The 19,072-nt window shown below is 35.2% G+C and overlaps 11 protein-coding genes and 3 pseudogenes across 14 annotated transcripts, besides 4 other annotated features; 8 read left to right on the top strand and 6 right to left on the bottom strand.

Annotated features, from left to right (window-relative positions):
- Positions 1 to 6,256: part of a mobile genetic element that runs on past the window's edge.
- Positions 11 to 430, top strand: TVAGG3_0555260 (protein of unknown function, DUF4108 family; the record flags this gene model as incomplete). Its single annotated transcript, XM_051238299.1, has 1 exon — positions 11 to 430. The coding sequence occupies one exon, from the start codon at positions 11 to 13 to the stop codon at positions 428 to 430; it is 420 nt and encodes a 139-aa protein (XP_051096123.1).
- TVAGG3_0555250 (uncharacterized protein) lies at positions 447 to 893 on the bottom strand (the record flags this gene model as incomplete). The annotated part of the gene is made up of 1 exon (XM_051238298.1): positions 447 to 893. One exon carries the CDS (start codon positions 891 to 893, stop codon positions 447 to 449), a length of 447 nt encoding a protein of 148 aa, XP_051096122.1.
- Positions 930 to 1,805, top strand: TVAGG3_0555240 (protein of unknown function, DUF4106 family; the record flags this gene model as incomplete). The annotated part of the gene is made up of 1 exon (XM_051238297.1): positions 930 to 1,805. The coding sequence occupies one exon, from the start codon at positions 930 to 932 to the stop codon at positions 1,803 to 1,805; it is 876 nt and encodes a 291-aa protein (XP_051096121.1).
- TVAGG3_0555230 (KilA, N-terminal/APSES-type HTH, DNA-binding family) lies at positions 2,245 to 2,958 on the bottom strand (the record flags this gene model as incomplete). Its single annotated transcript, XM_051238296.1, has 1 exon — positions 2,245 to 2,958. One exon carries the CDS (start codon positions 2,956 to 2,958, stop codon positions 2,245 to 2,247), a length of 714 nt encoding a protein of 237 aa, XP_051096120.1.
- Positions 3,208 to 3,772, bottom strand: TVAGG3_0555220 (organellar and viral DNA polymerase type B; the record flags this gene model as incomplete). Its single annotated transcript, XM_051238295.1, has 1 exon — positions 3,208 to 3,772. A coding segment is annotated over one exon (565 nt), but the record flags the coding sequence as incomplete, so codon positions are not given.
- A 2,558-nt stretch (positions 6,257 to 8,814) lies between the features above and the next one.
- TVAGG3_0555200 (uncharacterized protein) lies at positions 8,815 to 9,015 on the top strand (the record flags this gene model as incomplete). Its single annotated transcript, XM_051238294.1, has 1 exon — positions 8,815 to 9,015. The coding sequence occupies one exon, from the start codon at positions 8,815 to 8,817 to the stop codon at positions 9,013 to 9,015; it is 201 nt and encodes a 66-aa protein (XP_051096118.1).
- Positions 9,016 to 9,042: 27 nt separating this feature from the next.
- Positions 9,043 to 9,642: a mobile genetic element.
- A 203-nt stretch (positions 9,643 to 9,845) lies between these two features.
- Positions 9,846 to 10,219, top strand: TVAGG3_0555180 (annotated as a pseudogene). The gene has a single exon. A coding segment is annotated over exon 1 (374 nt).
- Positions 10,220 to 10,450: 231 nt separating this feature from the next.
- TVAGG3_0555170 (uncharacterized protein) lies at positions 10,451 to 10,846 on the top strand (the record flags this gene model as incomplete). The annotated part of the gene is made up of 1 exon (XM_051238293.1): positions 10,451 to 10,846. The coding sequence occupies one exon, from the start codon at positions 10,451 to 10,453 to the stop codon at positions 10,844 to 10,846; it is 396 nt and encodes a 131-aa protein (XP_051096117.1).
- Positions 10,847 to 10,877: 31 nt separating this feature from the next.
- Positions 10,878 to 11,564, top strand: TVAGG3_0555160 (MazG nucleotide pyrophosphohydrolase domain-containing protein; the record flags this gene model as incomplete). Its single annotated transcript, XM_051238292.1, has 1 exon — positions 10,878 to 11,564. The coding sequence occupies one exon, from the start codon at positions 10,878 to 10,880 to the stop codon at positions 11,562 to 11,564; it is 687 nt and encodes a 228-aa protein (XP_051096116.1).
- Positions 11,565 to 11,613: 49 nt separating this feature from the next.
- On the bottom strand, positions 11,614 to 11,877 carry TVAGG3_0555150 (uncharacterized protein; the record flags this gene model as incomplete). The annotated part of the gene is made up of 1 exon (XM_051238291.1): positions 11,614 to 11,877. One exon carries the CDS (start codon positions 11,875 to 11,877, stop codon positions 11,614 to 11,616), a length of 264 nt encoding a protein of 87 aa, XP_051096115.1.
- Positions 11,878 to 11,907: 30 nt separating this feature from the next.
- Positions 11,908 to 12,153, top strand: TVAGG3_0555140 (uncharacterized protein; the record flags this gene model as incomplete). The annotated part of the gene is made up of 1 exon (XM_051238290.1): positions 11,908 to 12,153. The coding sequence occupies one exon, from the start codon at positions 11,908 to 11,910 to the stop codon at positions 12,151 to 12,153; it is 246 nt and encodes an 81-aa protein (XP_051096114.1).
- Positions 12,154 to 12,175: 22 nt separating this feature from the next.
- On the bottom strand, positions 12,176 to 13,292 carry TVAGG3_0555130 (annotated as a pseudogene). Its single transcript has one exon. A coding segment is annotated over exon 1 (1,117 nt).
- A 26-nt stretch (positions 13,293 to 13,318) lies between these two features.
- TVAGG3_0555120 lies at positions 13,319 to 14,269 on the bottom strand (annotated as a pseudogene). Its single transcript has one exon. A coding segment is annotated over exon 1 (951 nt).
- Positions 14,270 to 15,401: 1,132 nt separating this feature from the next.
- Positions 15,402 to 18,233: a mobile genetic element.
- On the top strand, positions 16,486 to 18,144 carry TVAGG3_0555110 (MULE transposase domain-containing protein; the record flags this gene model as incomplete). Its single annotated transcript, XM_001301643.1, has 1 exon — positions 16,486 to 18,144. The coding sequence occupies one exon, from the start codon at positions 16,486 to 16,488 to the stop codon at positions 18,142 to 18,144; it is 1,659 nt and encodes a 552-aa protein (XP_001301644.1).
- A 477-nt stretch (positions 18,234 to 18,710) lies between the features above and the next one.
- Positions 18,711 to 18,747: a mobile genetic element.
- Between the last annotated feature and the right edge of the window lie 325 nt (positions 18,748 to 19,072).

Raw genomic sequence — 19,072 nt, 5'->3', positions numbered from 1 at the left:
GATAGAAAAGATGACGAAATTCATCTCAGTAAACAAGTACATGACAGAAGTCAAAGAAGAACTAGACCCATTCACATATTTGAATGTTTACTTCTACCATTTTGAAAAGTCTTCATTCAGCAAAGTTTGGAACATCGAACCAGTTAAGTTTGCTATTGTGACTAAAAATGGTGCGAAATTTGAAGACTTAGACATAGAAGGTTTGTTAGCAGTCAAAGAAAGTTTTGACAGAAGGTTCTCAAACCTTAAAGAAGGCAAAGCATACAAACTTGTTATACCTTATGAACCAAAGAAAGCAGACGACTATGAATATTATGAGTCTAAAGTTGTAGAAGTTCAAGGTAAATTGGGTAAAAAGATTTTAGAGTCTAAGCCGGTGTTTACTCCTAAAGAGGAAGAGAACATTGACATTGACCCAGAAATGTTCTAAAAATAAAATTTTATTTTTACATGTCAAATTTCTTTTTCTCTGGTTCAGGTTCTTTCTTCTCTTCTTCTACTTTCTTTTCTTTCTTTTCTCTCTTCTTCTTTTCTGGTGGAGTTATGTCAAACTTCTCAGAACCATATTTTTGTAAAAGTTCTTTGTCCTTTAATAGCTCTTCTATTCTGTTTTCTATTTCATCTTCAAGAACAGCGCATGTGTCTTCTTTGCATTCTAAGAAGTTTTGTTGGACTTCATCTCTCCAAGAGGCGTCATCTCTGTCAACAAGTCTGTCATTGACAAATTTTAAGACTTCTCTGCTTAATGTTTTATGGTTCTTGTCATATTCCCAGAAACAGAACTTTAGAACAAATTCACCTTTCTTGTTTACACTATGTAAGATTTTATGGTCTACAGATGTTTTGCTGTCGAAAAGCTTGTCTCGAATATAGATAGCGAAATCGCTAGACATTTTCTAAAAGATAAAAATTTTAATTTTTCTAAAAATATGTTAGAAAAAAAGTTTGCTGACATTGACAAAAAATTTGAGAATGTTTTAAACAAGAACAAGAGGAAGTTAGAAAATGCTCAGATAAAACCCATACATGACAAGTTCTTATTTGCTCAGAATGGTATAACAGGTCTAATTGCACCACCTGGGTCGGGTAAGACTTTCACTTATCTTAAAATGGCTGCACAACAACAAGAACTAGATGAGAAGAACCCATTCTATGAGTTAGTTGTCATTTGTAGTACTTCGGGTCAATTTGACCAAACCGTCAATTCGTTCAAAGATATTATAAAGAAGTCTAAGTTAGTATGTATAAAAGACTCTGAGTTGTTAGATTGGATAAAGAAGTACCAAAGAAGGGTTTTGAAGTATAATGCTATAAATGAGTATATAAATTCTAAGTTTAAAGACCCAAATGAGGAAATGCAGAGAATATTAGAGAAGAAACACTTCAGAAACAAACAGAAAGAGATAGAATACATTTCGAAGAAATTGCAATCTTACGATTGGAAAACGTACCCTCATAGATGTCTTCTTATCTTAGATGACTTTGCTTCTCATCCTTTGTTAAAGAACAGAGAACAAGACATGTGTCGAATTCTTAAGAAGCTCAGACACTTTAACATCTCAGTTGTCATTTGTGTACAGACAGCAAAGAGTTTAAGTAAGGATGTAAAGAGAATACTTACTGACATTGTACTTTTCCCCGGATTGTCCGAAGACGATTTCATGGAACTTATGAAAGAGTCCATGGCAGGTAAGTTTGACAGACATGAACTATGGGAGAAGTACAAAGTCATACAAGACCCTCATACTTCTTCCAGAATTCATATCTACGCAAACAAAGTTCAAATTGTAAAAAGTCAAGCGTAAAAAATGTAAGTGTTTAGTCTTAGTCTGTTGTGGTTCTGCAGCTTTCGGTTCTTCTGGCTTTGGAATGGACTCGGTTGGTGGTACGTCGGACATTCGTTTGTGTCCTGTCGGAAGGAAGAACTTTTCCTGTTGGAAGGAAAAACTTTTCCTGTCGGAAGGAAAAATTTTTTCTGTCGGAAGGAAAAACTTTTTCTGAAGTTCGACCAAAAAGTTCTCAATTTTCGAAAATTTGAATGGTTTACGGGCGGACAACTGGAAAAATTTTTCCTGTTGGAAGGAAAATTTTTTCCTGTCGGAAGGAATTTTTTTTCCTGTCGGAAGGAAATTTTTTTCCTGTCGGAAGGAAGGACTCGGAATGCCAGAAGGATTTGACAAGGCAATTTACCTTATAGAACTACCTGAGCCATCTGAAGTCAAGCTTGAAAAATAAATGGTTCATCTACTCTACTTGTTTGAAGTTGTCAAAATACTCTGTTATTTTTTCCTTTAACAATGACAAATCTTCTTTGAAGGTAAGTATTGTACAACCTTTAATATCATAGTGTGTTTGAGGTAACGTATCTTGAACTATTTGTTTCACATCTTCATTCGGTGTCATTGAAATCGGTAAGTTTTCGCGATAGAACCAATTTCTGTCAGATTTGTAAATCTTAGCAAGGTCGTAAAAGCTTTTGTTGTTTCTTCTGACTAAATGCAACATAACCATATCTCTGTCTTCTTCATTTTCCATCTCTTCAGTATAAATCATATACTTATAGTTCTTTTCCTTTCCTTTTGGTACCGAACGTGGTATTCTTTTCTGAAGGCTTTTGTCTTTTGCTTCAATGACTTCATCTTTTGCTTCAAGCTTGTTTTCTATCTCTTCACGTTCTTGTCTATGAATTTCATCTAACATCATGAAAATATAACAAGCATAACGAGGTGAAGCCCACATTGCAACAGCATTTACAAGAAGTCTATGTACATACCAGCCTCTCAAACTATTTGGCAAATTTTTACGATTTTCGTACGGAATCTCGTTCCTCGGTTTTTCGAGGGTCGCAAACATATGAGGAAATTCTTCTAAAAGTTCTTTTGTCTGTTGGTTTTCAAACCAATGATATGCTTGCTTTGTAGAACGAAGAGCATTCAAAATACTTTGCACTTGGTACATATCGTCTTTGACCGAACGAATGAGACGTAACTGTTTGTTATATTGTATGTACTCATATTCTTCATTTATGTCTTCATGGACGATAGCAGTTGTTGTGTTCTCTGTTGTTGTCATATCTGTCTTTATATTCCGGATAAAAAAAATATTTTATAAAAAATTAGCGTTATTTTCTTACTTTCACAAAAGACCAAAAATAAACGCTTTACATGTATTTTTCAGCAACTTCGTCAAATAATTTTATAGCTTTACCTATCTCATCTACTTCAAACGTTTCTTTACCTTTCGTGGGAGCACCATACATTTTCTCAAACTTTTCAAGTAGTTCTGTTTCAGCAGCTCTCATATCATTAACAAACACAACCTTGACTCTATTGACTGTACTGTCATATCTTAGAGTTATATTATATGTTCTTCCTATCTTATATCTTTTTGTGTTGAAGTCCTTCGGTTTCTGAACGATGTAAAGTAAGCCTTCACTGCAACGTTCCGTATCGAATGAACCATATGTTATGAAGTTATATCCAACAACTGGGTCTAACCATAACAAAACTATTGGTATAAGACTTTTGTCTATAAGATATGCTCTTGTTCCATGAAATGCTACTGATATCATAAGCTCAGGATTTCTTGTCAAAATTTTCTGAGTTGAAGCAATTCCAACCCAGTCCTTCGGTTTCTTTCCAAATGGAGATAAAATGTCTGACAAAGAATATTTGTTGTATTTCTTTGAGTATCTTACGTTTAAATCACCTATTCTAACCACTTTGGTGTCATTGTCTATCTTTCTAACTGTTTCAAACTCAACCTTTAACATTTTCTGTTTCTTACATACAAGATAAAAAATATTTTTTTAAAAAAACTAACGTTATTTTTTTATTTTGTATAAAAGATATGATTTCAGGGATTTTTTTTACGAAGTGCAAAAGTTCTCTTCGTAAAAAATAACAGTTATATAATGAAATTTGGTCATTTTTTCACGATTTTCATGAGTTTTAGGCGAGTAAGATTTTGTCCGTACTCGCTGTTTTTCACGATTTTCATGAGTTTTAGGCGAGTAAGATTTTCTATCTTGTATAAAAGATATGATTTCAGGGATTTTTTTTACGAAGTGCAAAAGTTCTCTTCGTAAAAAATAACAGTTATATAATGAAATTTGGTCATTTTTTTCACGATTTTCATGAGTTTTAGGCGACCCCGAAAAAAGTCGGTCTAGAGAAATTTCACTCAAAAGTTCTTGTGTGCTTTGGTTTCTGAACCAGTCGTCTGCGTGTTTAGTGTCTGAACGATGTAAAGTAAGCCTTCACTGCAACTGCATTTACTAATAGTCTATGTACATACCAACCTCTTAAATTTATTGGCAAATTTTTACGATTTTCGTACGGAATCTCTATCCTCGGTTTTTCGAGGGTAGCAAACATATGAGGAAACTCATGAAATTTGGTCATTTTTTTACGATTTTCATGAGTTTTAGGCGAGTAAGATTTTGTCCCTACTCGCCGTTTTTCACGATTTTCATGAGTTTTAGGCGACCCCGAAAAAAGTCTGGGTCGCTGTTTTTTACGATTTTCATACGGAATCTCTATCCTCGGTTTTTCGAGGGTAGCAAACATATGAGGAAACTCATGAAATTTGGTCATTTTTTTCAGCAAAAATATATTTTATGTTAGCATGTTAGATCTCACCTGTTTTCTCACCTGTTTTTTCACCCCATATGTCCTTACTGAAAAAGTATGTGTTCCATATGCCATTTTACTCAGAATTTTATACAGAATTCAATAAAAATATATTTTAGGTGAAGAACTGTAGGTGCTACCATGTTACCATGTGCTACCAGGTAATTTAACTTCTTTTAAAAAATGAGACAACATGACATTTAGACAACAACACAGGAAAATGTCAAGACTTCTTCATCGCAATGAGCGTAAATGAACCAAAAATATATTTTATGTTAGCATGTTAGATCTAACACGTTTTCTCACCTCTTTTCTCACCTCTTTTTTTCACTTCATATGTCCTTACTGAAAAAGTATGTGTTCCATATGCCATTTTACTCAGAATTTCATACGGAATTCAATAAAAATATATTTTATGTTAGCATGTTAGATCTAACACGTTTTCTAACCACTTTTCTAACATAACTATTTACAAGCGTTTTACATGGTATATGTTGCGATGGTTCATGACTTTAAACAATTTTGTTGCTGAATTCAATAAAAATATATTTTATGTTAGCATGTTAGATCTAACACGTTTTCTAACCACTTTTCTAACATGGTCTAAAACACACAAAACTCATGAAATTTCATACGGAATTCAATAAAAATATATTTTATGTTAGCATGTTAGATCTAACACGTTTTCTAACCACTTTTCTAACATAACTATTTACAAGCGTTTTACATGGTATATGTTGCGATGGTTCATGACTTTAAACAATTTTGTGGCTTCGATTTCCTCTGTCAGTATGTCAAAAGTTTTCACAATGCCGAATGTTTCTTTATATTTCTTCTTGACATCTGAAAGAAGGAAATCGTCAGCTGTTGGATAGTTTTTGTTTAGAAATGCTAACATGTCCATTTTATCTTCTGCTGGTTTCTCTACTTCTTTCTTTAAGTCAGCATAGTCGTTTCGCATACGTTCTATCTCTTTGACGGAGTAGTTATATTTCCTCATTGCTGCTTTACATTTAGAACATTGTGGGTTCATTTTAGCATTGTACATTGAAATTTGTCCTGCAAGTACAACTATAGCGTCAATGGTTTTCTTTAACTCAAAAGTTGCTGGTTTTATTTGTTCGTTCCATACTTTACCTCTTCTATCTTTATCTCTTATCTGCCATACACATTTTGCAACTAACGAAACAAAGTTGTCGTAGGTCTTAAATTCTTCAGATTTATATATGTCAGAAACATTCTTATATACCATATCGCAGTCTTTGTCCATAACCTTATGGTTGCAATGAAATCCAAGAAACTCATAGTTAACCTTACGTATGAACTTCTTTATTTCTACCGAGTCGGTTGTTTTTACTTCTATTTCATCGAATTCTGGAATAGTAAGCTTTTGTTGTTGTATTTCAGGCAATTTGGGTAAATGTTCCACCAGGTCCTCCATTTCATAAAGATATTCTTCATTTGTTTCATCTTTTGCAGTGCAATCTAAATCTCCTTGGAGAAGTTCTTGCTTTATCTTCTGGATTTCTGTCTCAAAAGTATATGAAGAAGGAATGAAGCTTTTCATTTCTACTAACATTGAAGTTGGGTTCATAACTAAAGAGTTTGGTGAAGTTGTTGCTAACATGTTCTTACAATAAAAATAAAAAATATTTTTTTAAAAATACTAACTTTATTTTTCTATCTTAAGGAAATTCATGAAAAATTCAACGGGTGAAAAAAGAGGTTAGAAAACAGGTTAGATCTAACCTTCTACCCTAAATTATATTTTTGGGTCCTTTACGCTCATTACGATGAAGAAGTCTTGACAAAACATTTACGAAGAAGTCTTGACAAAACATTTACGAAGAAGTCATGACAAATTCAAGAGGGTAGAAAACAGGTTAGAAAACAGGTTAGATCTAACCTTCTACCCTAAATTATATTTTTGGGTCCTTTACACTCATTACGATGAAGAAGTCATGACAAAACATTTACGAAGAAGTCTTGACAAAACATTTACGAAGAAGTCTTGACAAAACATTTACGAAGAAGTCTTGACAAAACATTTACGAAGAAGTCTTGACAAAACATGTACGAAGAAGTCTTGACAAAACATGTACGAAGAAGTCTTGACAAAACATTTACGAAGAAGTCTTGACAAAACATTTACGAAGAAGTCTTGACAAAACATGTACGAAGAAGTCATGACAAATTCAAGAGGGTAGAAAACAGGTTAGAAAACAGGTTAGATCTAACCTTCTACCCTAAATTATATTTTTGGGTCCTTTACGCTCATTACGATGAAGAAGTCTTGACAAAACATTTACGAAGAAGTCATGACAAATTCAAGAGGGTAGAAAACAGGTTAGAAAACAGGTTAGATCTAACCTTCTACCCTAAATTATATTTTTGGGTCCTTTACACTCATTACGATGAAGAAGTCTTGACAAAACATTTACGAAGAAGTCATGACAAATTCAAGAGGGTAGAAAACAGGTTAGAAAACAGGTTAGATCTAACCTTCTACCCTAAATTATATTTTTGGGTCCTTTACACTCATTACGATGAAGAAGTCATGACAAAACATTTACGAAGAAGTCTTGACAAAACATTTACGAAGAAGTCTTGACAAAACATGTACGAAGAAGTCTTGACAAAGCATGTACGTTCATGTTTGACAAAACATTTACGAAGAAGTCTTGACAAAACATTTACGAAGAAGTCATGACAAAGCATATACGAAGAAGTCTTGACAAAACATTTACGAAGAAGTCTTGACAAAACATTTACGAAGAAGTCATGACAAAACATTTACGAAGAAGTCATGACAAAACATTTACGAAGAAGTCATGACAAAACATGTACGTTCATGTTTGACAAAGCATGTACGTTCATGTTTGACAAAACATTTACGAAGAAGTCTTGACAAAACATGTACGATGAAATCATGACAAAACATGTACGTTCATGTTTGACAAAGCATGTACGTTCATGTTTGACAAAACATTTACGAAGAAGTCTTGACAAAACATGTACGATGAAATCATGACAAATTCAAGAGGGTAGAAAAGAGGTTAGAAAAGAGGTTAGATCTAACCTTCTACCCTAAATTATATTTTTGGTCCGGGAACAAAATGAACGAGGTCAGGATGTATGTAAATACATTTGAATTCATTCATAACACCCTTTGTAAGCTCATAAAATGCTTGTTTTGAGGTCGAGCCACTTTTGGCTCCACCGTATTCTTTCAACCAAAACTCAAGAATTTCCTGCATGAATTTTATATAAAACTAACTTTATTTTTTCTATCTTAAGGAAATTCATGACAAATTCAAGAGGTGAGAAAAGAGGTGAAAAAACAGGTGAGATCGCACCTCTTCACCTAAACATTATTTTTGGGTCCTTTACACTCATTACGAAGAAGTCTTGACAAAACATTTACGAAGAAGTCATGAAAATTCAAGAGGTGAAAAAACATTTACGAAGAAGTCATGACAAAACATTTACGAAGAAGTCTTGACAAAACATTTACGTTCATGTTTGACAAAGCATATACGAAGAAGTCTTGACAAAACATTTACGAAGAAGTCTTGACAAAACATTTACGAAGAAGTCTTGACAAAACATTTACGAAGAAGTCATGACAAAACATTTACGAAGAAGTCATGAAAATTCAAGAGGGTAGAAAAGAGGTTAGAAAACAGGTTAGATCTAACCTTCTACCCTAAATTATATTTTTGGGTCCTTTACGCTCATTACGATGAAGAAGTCATGACAAAACATTTACGAAGAAGTCTTGACAAAACATTTACGAAGAAGTCTTGACAAAACATTTACGAAGAAGTCTTGACAAAACATTTACGAAGAAGTCATGACAAATTCAAGAGGGTAGAAAAGAGGTGAGATCTAACCATCTACCCGACATTCTCGTCAAATACAAAAAAATGAAAAAGTGTCATTTTTTTCATGTCCGAAGACTCGAAGGTGCAACACTTCCAAAATACCGACGAACTCAGAAGAGCAGCATGGCAATATCTTCTTGACAACTTCTTTGAGTTCTCCAGGTACACCTTGGAAAATGCTGAAGAACTCCGACACAGAGAATTTGGAGAAATTGCACTCCAATACTACCTTGACAAACAAAGGGTAAACAAAGGGTAAAATAAGACTAAAAACTTAACGTTTAAAAAGTGACATTTTTATGAGCTCCGAGTCACCGAGAAAACTTGGTCAGATGTTAGCAGCTTACTTCCCTGAGGAGGATGGAAGCGTTACATACGTAAGGTTCAAAAACAACGAACCTGGAATTGCGTACAAAATTCGCAATTACATGACCATGGAAGAGTACGAAAGGTTCCTACAAGAGAAACCAGCTCTAAACAACTCAGAAAAGAAAGAATAAAAAGTTTAACTCGTAATTGTTTTTTTTTTACTTGTATGGGCAAGCTGCAAGAATGAAGTCGACTATCTCAGTCTTTGTTTTGACGAGCTGGACGGCTCTTGCGAGTACGTCTGTTTTGCGGTCTCCAGCTGGTGTCTGACCTTCGTAATTGCGCATGTTCTTGAGAGCTCCAACTGTAAATGATTGTAGGATGAAGAGTCTCTCAGACTGCTTGAGGTAGTCTTCACGGTCACGAACCGAATCTGTGGTACGAGTCGAATCGGTCGATTTGAGGGAAGAGACTGAAAGCCTGTCGTCTTCCATAGGGGCTGTGGCATAATCTTTGCGTAAGCGGTTCAGACCTTCTTCGAACTCTTGGTCTCTCTTCGATTTGGATTGAGATTGGAATTGCTGGGGTGGAGCTTGCTGGAACATCCAAGGGTTGGGGAAGTAAGGCATAGGCTGAGGAGGGTAGTTCGGGAAGCCTTGTGGTGGGTAGTAACCTTGAGGTGGAAATTGGTAGTAAATCGGAGGTACTTGCTGGAACTGAGGTTGCTGAGGAGACTGTTGTGGTTCTGCAGCTTTCGGTTCTGCAGCTTTCGGTTCTTCTGGCTTTGGAAGGCGTTCAGGAAGAGGAACGTCAGTCATCCGTTTGTGTCCTGTCGGAAGGAAAAACTTTTTCTGTCGGAAGGAAAAACTTTTTCTGAAGTTCGACCAAAAACTTCTCAATTTTCGAAAATTTGAATGGTTTACGGACGGACAACTGGAAGAGTTCTTCCTGTCGTCGGGAAAAATTTTTCCCTTTGTCCGGAAAATTTTTTCCAGTTGTCGGGAAAATATTTTCCTGTCGGATGGAAGGACTCGGAATGCAAGAAGGATTTGACGAGGCAATTTACCTAATTGAAATTAACAACTGCGTAAAAGACTACTTGCGCAAGGTCATGAAGCCCAAGGTCAAGTTCACCACTATTTCTGGAAGGTCTACACTTCAGCTCGAGACTTCGACTGGAATTCCAATTCAAATACCAGACGGGACAGCCTACGATGGCATAAAGGACGCCAAAAGAGAAGCTCTTGTTAAGTTCCTAAACAAACGTCCTTGGATAAAAATACCAAACAAGGAGAACCCCTACCCCATATGAAATTGGCAATTCAGTCTCTCCTTCACTTCTCGGGTCAGCCGTTCTACATAACCTGTGAAGGCGACATCCAACCAGTTCAGTAAACCTTAACGTTTAGAGTAAAAACATTTTTTTTCATTTTTTGAATGAAGCAAGTTAAATTCGTCCCACACCAATCTCAATGGACCGATGAAGAGTTTCAAGCCATAGTTGAAGACGTTGAGAACGACATAGACGGCGAACTTGAAGGAGCTCAAATCACAATTGCAACCAAAATTGCAGAAGTCAAGGAACAGATAGCTCCACTTAAAGCTACCAAAGCTACTCTTGACCTCATGGATAGTTACCGTTTAGATGTCAAGAGTGGAATAAGACAATTAAAATTAAAACTTCTAAACTACGAAGCTATACTCCAAAAGTTAGCAGAAATGAGAAGACTTTACCAGAGCTACTTACATGTAAGGGACTTACCTTCAAGCAGTCCGACCAAAGATGAATTTGTTGACATTGTCCCAATTTTGTCCGAAAGTCAGCTCAGATGTTTCGAACTGCTCCCAACATATCCGGAATATGAACGTTTGCCTGAACTGTTCCGCAATCTCAAAAAACGTTTTTTGGTTCTCATGTTCCAAACTTTTATCGGAAGAGACAACAAACGTTCAGAAGAAGAACAAGATATTATTTTAAACTTGTTGTATGACATAACTGTCATAACAAGCTTTTTGAAGTAAAACCGTCATTCTCAAACCACTTCATTTTTCGATGTCCGAACAAGCACCGAAGCCAAACTCAATGGCAGATGTCCTTTCAAGGTTGCCAGACAAGCGCCCAGTTCAAATTCAAATTGCCCAATTGAACGCTCATCTGTCAAACACCATTAAGACTCTCCAAAGTAGTCTTATGTTAGAGATAGCCAATCTCAAAGTCGAAGTCCTCACGAACCAAGCTTCCAATAAGAAAGTCCTGAACGATTTCGCGGAAACCTTGCGCCAATACAACATAGAGAACCAAAACCTTGCCCGACTCATCTACCGTTTCTTCGAAGAGATAGACGCCATCTGGAAGGTACTCGGAAAGGACAGAACATGCAACACCGTACTTCGTGAACACAGAATTGCCGAAGGTATTATCAAAGAAGAGGAAGAAGAGGAGGAAGAAGAAGAGAAACACGAAGAAAAGGAAGTTTGGGCAACCCTTGTTGCCGATGACGCTTACGAAATTTCCCAACCCTACCCATACAAAATCCGCAACAAGGAGACCGGCAAGGTTCTTACCCCAGTCCTCAACAACTTGGGACACTTGAACCTTACCCTTCGGAATTACGGTTCAGTTTCCATGGGAAGGCTTGTCGGTATGCAATGGGTTCCAAATCCAGACAAGAAGACGAGGGTCAGACACATTGACGGTGACAAGCTCAACAACCGTAAGGAGAACCTCGAGTGGTTCTAAGAGTAAAAAAATTTTATTTTAGGGGGAAACCCCAAGTAAATTTAGGTGTTTATTTGGATAAGTATGTTAAATTAAGGGTAATTTGCAAAATTAGTTCCCGACCTTTGAATTGGACTCTTTCGTTATCCCAGTTGCGTAGGAGGTCGTCCCAGAGGAGTTGGTAGAATTGCCAATTCAAGGACGATTTGTCCTCCCAGGCATTGAGGATGTACTGCTCGTAGAGTTTCATGACCTCTGCCTTGCACCAGACACCCTCTCCCTTGGAACGTAAGGCTTCTTCGAAGTGCTCGAATGCGATTGGCTGCTTGACCATCCGAAATGACACTTTTTGTCCGTTTGGTCAATGTTCGTGTCTCGTGCCATAGTCGACGAAAATACAGACAAACAGGTTATATATGTGTTTGAGACCAAGAATGGTGTAACTCGACCTGTCCGATTCAAAGACTCCGAGGGCGACCATGAAATTAAACGGAAATTAGCTAGGAAGGAATATAAAATGGACTGGTTGCCACCACCTCCACCTCCACCACCTTTACCTGTTCCTCAAGTAAATAAGCCTTTCCCGTTCCCAAGAATTCCCACATTTTAATTCAAATTCGAATAAAAATTTTTTATTTCATGCAATGTTTTATTTCTGTGCCGTCTTCAAGTATGCCCCAATACTTACGCTTGGAGAGGACATGAACTTCGGTGAAAATTTTGTCCAATTTGAATCGACCCATCTTTTCACCGACCATACCCATTTCAATGAGTTTGTTGTACCCTTCTTCGTTCGTCATGAGTGCGTCAATGTTCTCATAGTAAACCTTCACTTTGGATTTGACTTCGGAGAAGAATTTGTTGTAGTTGTCAAGGACTGCCTTTGCGAACTGAGGGTAAGACCAATGTTCGACAATAGGTTTTAATGTGGTTACTAAGCCACTTTGACCTTGAGTGAATTCGTACTTCAAAAAAAAGGAGAAAACCTTTCAACAAAGTTGTCGACCTTCTCATAATGTTTACTCTTCATCTCTTGAGGTTTCTTAATGGAATATCCCCATGTCGAATTCATAAGCAATTTGAGTGTCATTGCAAGTTTGGGGTTTGAAGCTTTCCTAATATCATACAGTTGTTGTATGACTTTTCCAACTGTATAGTTCCTTCCCGGGAACTCACCATCTTCGTTTGGAATTCCAGTCGGAATATATTGGACAAACCTCATGTATGCAGCGTTAAGGTCGACATAGTATATTTTTCATCTGAGTCGAACTTGTCGCAACCAATTGGTCCAGTTTGTGGAAATTCAAGTGAGTCTCTTATCTTCTGAGAAACTTCTCCTGTTATCTCATAAACATCGTCGAAGCAACCTGTTTCATATAAAACCTTCTGACCTAACTCAGATGCTCTCCAATACAATTTGACGTCAATTGGATGTCTCAATGGAAGTTTGTTTATAGCATCTTGAAGTTCTTGCAACCTCATTGGAAGTTCTTCTGGTTCAGGTTGGTATCCGAACATACCAACTCCTTGTGGAACTGTGTACTTCTTTTGTACTAGAACTTTGTCTGGAACAACTTTTGGTCTTGCTAACAATGAAAAGTTTGTTTCGTCTTTTGGTACAAAAGTTTCTGTCAGCTTGTCATCTGGAATTGGTTCCAACAAACCTTTCTCGAAAAGAATGTTTACAGCTCTGACAATGTTGCACTTGCCTTTTCCGAACAATGGGTTTGTAAGACTTTCGTTCAACATGAAGTGGTTGTGGACAATTACAATCTTCAACCATGGTAAGTCTTTGTCAACAACATAGTCGTCATGTGAAGAACCTTTAGCTGTAGGTATGTTGACTCGGATATTGACATTTGCCAACGGTGCAATTTTTGCCAATTGACCTCTGAGAATGTACCTTGTCTTCACACATGACTCAAGATACTTCATTTTCTCATCTGTAACAAGACCAGAGTTCCTGAGACATGTAAGAATGCAAGGTTCATTGACAATTGTTTCAATTGAATTGTAAATTCCATACCTTGTCAAGTCAATGTCAGACTTATTTCTGAAGGGGAAGTATCCAGCATGTTGTCTGACTGCTTGAGGGTTAGGTTGGTACCATTCGAACTTGACACTTGCAATTCCTTCAATTGCATTCAAAATGTCTGAGTCGGAGTCAACCATTTGTTCTCTCTTTGTAGTCTTGAAAGCGTCAAGAAGCATTGCAGCTGTTTGTTCATTGCCATATGCATAGTAAATGTGACCATCCAAATCTGTTATGGTCAATCTGAGATTGTGTCCTTTCTTATTTCCGTCTTGTATGGCAGCAAGTACACCCATGAAGCCTTCTTTGTTCTTTCCTTCGTCAAAGTTTACTGTAAAGGTTCGACCAGAAGTAATTTGACTTCTAACTTCACGGTACTTCTCATATGCATATCTTGTTCTTTCCATGGGAGCATGACCATCCTCTGCACTACCTTTTTTCCTTCTCAAAGGATGCAATTGTTCGTCATGTTTCCAGTAGAATCTGGCAAAGCCGTCGTGTCCTTCAACTTGAGGTTCACTAACATCGAAAGGCATGTCCATAAGACGTTCTTCTTCTAACCTCTCTAGTCTGTTTGGATAATTGGCACGTGCTGTTTCCAAATCCATTTCGTAGCGAAGACCAGACAATTTGTCATAGACTTTTATGGGTCTTCCCTTCCTATATTTAAAATTCTTCGAAACTCTCCAACCATATCTTTGCAACTCTGCTTTTATTCTAGCAGATTTTCTATCCATTCTATATGGGGGCATTTTTAAAAATAAAAAAATATTTTTTTCTTTACTTTACATAACCGCCTGCTGCCATAAGTCTTTGACGCCAACCCATACCAGCTAATGAAGGTTGACTTGGTTTAGTTTGGAAACTAAACTTTGGTTTTGGTTTATTTTTTTGGTTTTTTCTTCTATCGGTTTTTCGTCACTTTTCGGTTCCTCTGACTTTACTTCACTTGCAGGAACAGTTGTGTCGTCAACATCTTCATAAATATCATATGCCATTTGTTCCATCTCATTCTATAAGGGAAAAAGGCTTCTCAAAGTATACTTCCTTGGAACGCCTGTAACTTTTCCTGTAGCGACGATAGACCCTTACTTGTCCGGACAAAGTTATACTATTTTGAGTGCTCTACAAAAAAGTCAACGGCTGGCTCGTCCTCAGAAATTTTTTATGGGCTAGAGGGCGCAACGCGCCTGGAAGCCCTCCGAAAAAAACTTCATTTATACTAAACATCTTCAGGGCTAGAGGGCGCAACGCGCCTGGAAGCCCCACTACCTTTTTTTTTTCTAATATATAACTATTTTATATAAAAATCAAATTCAATGATCTTAAAAGCGAAGGATAAACCTCAAAATTTACGAATATAATGAGTGGGAATATAATGCTTATCTATCATAAAACCATATGAAATATCAATTTTTGCTTTACGCCTAATTTTTGACGACAATTAGCAAAAAATGTTAAATGTTAACACTCAGTCCATTTGAATATGAAAATAAAATTGACTTTGATTAAATGTTTTTATTTATCATGCAGTTCTTCTTGCGACCAAAGATTTGAAAAAAGTTCAAAAAATAAGATAGCTTAAAAATAATATACGCGTAGTGTTTACTAATAGATGAATAGTATATAAATTCTATTAAAATGGATTTGATCCAAAAAAATATAAAACCAAAAATAATTGTATATATTTAAATGAAGAAGTAATTTAAAACGATTTTATTTATGATCAAATTTTATATATTTTTTTGGATCAAATCCATTTTAATAGAATTTATATACTATTCATCTATTAGTAAACACTACCGTATATTATTTTTTAAGCTATCGAGAAAGGGACAAACTATCCAGTGTCACTTTTCAAAGGAATAAAAAAAATAATAAAGATGAAATAATAACATGAACTCTTATATAAATATAATTTTATCTAAATAGATAAATGAATTAAGCAGTTTACAGTTATATATATTTAATGAGAGACAATACTAGTTCTATGCCGTAGAAATGACTCTTAGACTCAAATAAGTAACACAGATAGAAAGTACTCAGTATAACAATTATATATGTACACTCAAAGTTAGTCGCTGCTAAAATCTTAACCTTGCATTTCGGGAAAATCTGACTAATGGCTCTTAGACTCAAATAAGTAACACAGATAGAAAGTACTCAGTATAACAATTATATATGTACACTCAAAGTTAGTCGCTGCTAAAATCTTAACCTTGCATTTCGGGAAAATCTGACTAATGGCTCTTAGACTCAAATAAGTAACACAGATAGAAAGTACTCAGTATAACAATTATATATGTACACTCAAAGTTAGTCGCTGCTAAAATCTTAACCTTGCATTTCGGGAAAAATCTGACTAATGGCTCTTAGACTCAAATAAGTAACACAGATAGAAAGTACTCAGTATAACAATTATATATGTACACTCAAAGTTAGTCGCTGCTAAAATCTTAACCTTGCATTTCGGGAAAAATCTGACTAATGGCTCTTAGACTCAAATAAGTAACACAGATAGAAAGTACTCAGTATAACAATTATATATGTACACTCAAAGTTAGTCGCTGCTAAAATCTTAACCTTGCATTTCGGGAAAATCTGACTAATGGCTCTTAGACTCAAATAAGTAACACAGATAGAAAGTACTCAGTATAACAATTATATATGTACACTCAAAGTTAGTCGCTGCTAAAATCTTAACCTTGCATTTCGGGAAAATCTGACAAATGGCTCTTAGACTTGTTTTGATAATTAATTCTTCAATTATATTATAATTTATAACAAATTTCCTCAAACTATCTGTATGTCATTCAATTCCCGGCCACTACATTCAATGATGGACCATTTCCTTCAAATTTTGAAATACCTTATTCAATTTGTTGTATGGAGCCCGTGATATTCAACACTATGGAGCTCCTCCAGTTTGGTATCCAAGAAGAGATAAAAGCTAGCATGGGCTACTCTCAAAAATGCAGGAAAGAATACTCCACGATCGAATACAAATGTAAGTATCCACAATGTCAAGCTAAATTCAAAGTCCGGATAATAGATCAAGATAAATATGAACTACTAATCCACTCTGACTCTCATGATCATTCTGCACCTCCGAAATCAACAAAAACAATATCCTCATTATTTGTCAGAAATTATCTTAAACATTACTTTGAAAACAATATGAATCATGCTACAGCTCAACTTAAGTGTTTCCAAGACTTAAATATTTCATATACAGACGAAGAGTTACTTTCAATATTTGCACAAGGTCCAGATGCATTACGTAAATTTGCTCAAAGAGCTGAAATTGTTTCCAAACGCTTTAGTTCGGATGAAAAAGTTTCTTTAGCTATCTTTGTCGAATCTGTTCAAGAAAGTTGTCCAGAAGATTTAATTGAATTTATCTCTGAGCCGGGAAAACTAGTTTTTTTATATGCACCTTTCGAAGCGAAGGCCCTTGGTCACCAAATTTCTACGTTTCACATCGATTCAACGTATAAACTTCTAAGGGCTAACATTCCATTATATGCACTCACAGGAAAAACAGAACATACTATTGTTTTTCCTTTTTTGTATTTCTTTATTTCTCCTGACACAAGCGAAAATATTCAATATTGTGTTTGTCGTTATTTTCAATATATTAATAGAGAACCCGAGATGATAAGTATGGACTGCGCCCCACAAATAGCCGAGGCAATTGAGCGAGGTATTCCAAACTGTCATATTCTTTGGTGTGGCGTGCATGTCCTTCGCGCCATATTAAGAAAAGCGGATAAGTTTAAATCACGAGACAATTTTGAAGAATTTTATAATCTAATGAAATTATTAGTATTCGATACTAAAGAAGAATCTCCCGAGGAAGAACAGAACCAAGAAGAAGAAAATCCTAGAGAGGAACCAGCTCAATCTCACTTACTTCAAGCAGAAGAAATTGAAGAAGAGGAACAATATGAAGAAGAATTCATCGAAAATGAATTTCAACCTTCTCAAATCTTTTTACCACGAGAATCTTCTGATGATCCAAACGATTCTGAATTTATTCCAGAAGAAGAAACGTTTGAAACAAGTGAAGAAGTTCCAGAGCACCTCACTCAAGAAGAAGCTGCAGACCTAGATGCAGTTTATGATCGAATTCTTGAAATTCTTTCCACTGAACCGAAAGCCCAAAAGTACTTCGATAGGCAATGGAGGCATCATTTAGATCGTTGGAATAAGCGCTATCGCAACGGAGGTGACGCGACTAATAACGTCAGTGAGTCACATTTCAAAGTTCTCAAGCATTCTTATTTCCCAGAGAGAAGGAATATTCGATTAGACGATTTTGTTGTTGAATTATACACAACGGTTGTTCCAGCATTATTGATTAAATTTAAAGTTCAATTAATCAATAGTGATAAAGTTGTTCGTATATTACGAAAAGCTAATGACCATGAACAAATATTGGAAAACAAAAAAGTCGAATGTTTGAAAATGCTTGAAGCAATATATTCAAGTTTGCAACAAGGATCAATAGATTCAAATCTTGTTTATTGTACTTTAAAGGTACTTTTAAAAAAGAAACAATTAATGTAAAAGATTCAAATAATTTTTTATTATTATTTTATTAATTTTTAAAAATAAGGTTAATAAAAAAGTGACACTGGATAGTTTGTCCCACACTCTAAGCTATCTTATTTTTTGAAATTTTATTCAAATCTTTGGTCGCAAGAAGAATTGCATGATAAATAAAAACATTTAATCAAAGTCAATTTTATTTTTCATATTCAAATGGACTGAGTGTTAACATTTAACATTTTTTGCTAATTGTCGTCAAAAATTAGGCGTAAAGCAAAAATTGATATTTCATATGGTTTTATGATAGATAAGCATTATATTCCCACTCATTATATTCATAAATTTTGAGGTTTATCCTTCGCTTTTAAGATCATTGAATTTGATTTTTATATAAAATAGTTATATATTAGAAAATAATATGAGTTTATGTGATATTATTTTTCAGAAGATTTCATTCTATATGCCTATGAAAAGTACTCTCAAAACTAACGTTTTCCTAATTATAATTAAATCTAGAATATTGTATTATGCTTAGTATTATTTCATTTTTCTCATTCAATTTAGAATTTACAAATGTCAAAAAATTGAGAGCTGTCACTTTTGATGAATTTCTGTTTATTACACATATAGTTTCAAAATTGTACAACTATGATTATTTCAACAAAAAATATCTTACTTTTTCACTTCACTTTCACCCTCACTTTTTCCGTAATTCAAATTTCAACATTATGTATTTTAATTCCTTATAGTATTTTTAACATAATTAATCAAATAATAATTGGAAGTTCTGAACTCACTTTTTCCGTAATTCAAAATCAAAAATATGAATAATATATCTATTTATTATATACTAATGCTATTTTCAACTAGAAGTGAGGTACGGTAATCTTACGGATTCCCGTAACTCAATTTTACGGAAAAAGTGCAGTAAACTACTCAATTTACG

The sequence above is a fragment of the Trichomonas vaginalis genome, chromosome II (genome assembly GCF_026262505.1).
Source record: "Trichomonas vaginalis G3 chromosome II, whole genome shotgun sequence".
NCBI classification, from domain to species: domain Eukaryota; phylum Parabasalia; order Trichomonadida; family Trichomonadidae; genus Trichomonas; species Trichomonas vaginalis.
Note: the sequence above shows the minus strand (reverse complement) of the source record. Positions and strands in the feature narration are given on the sequence as shown.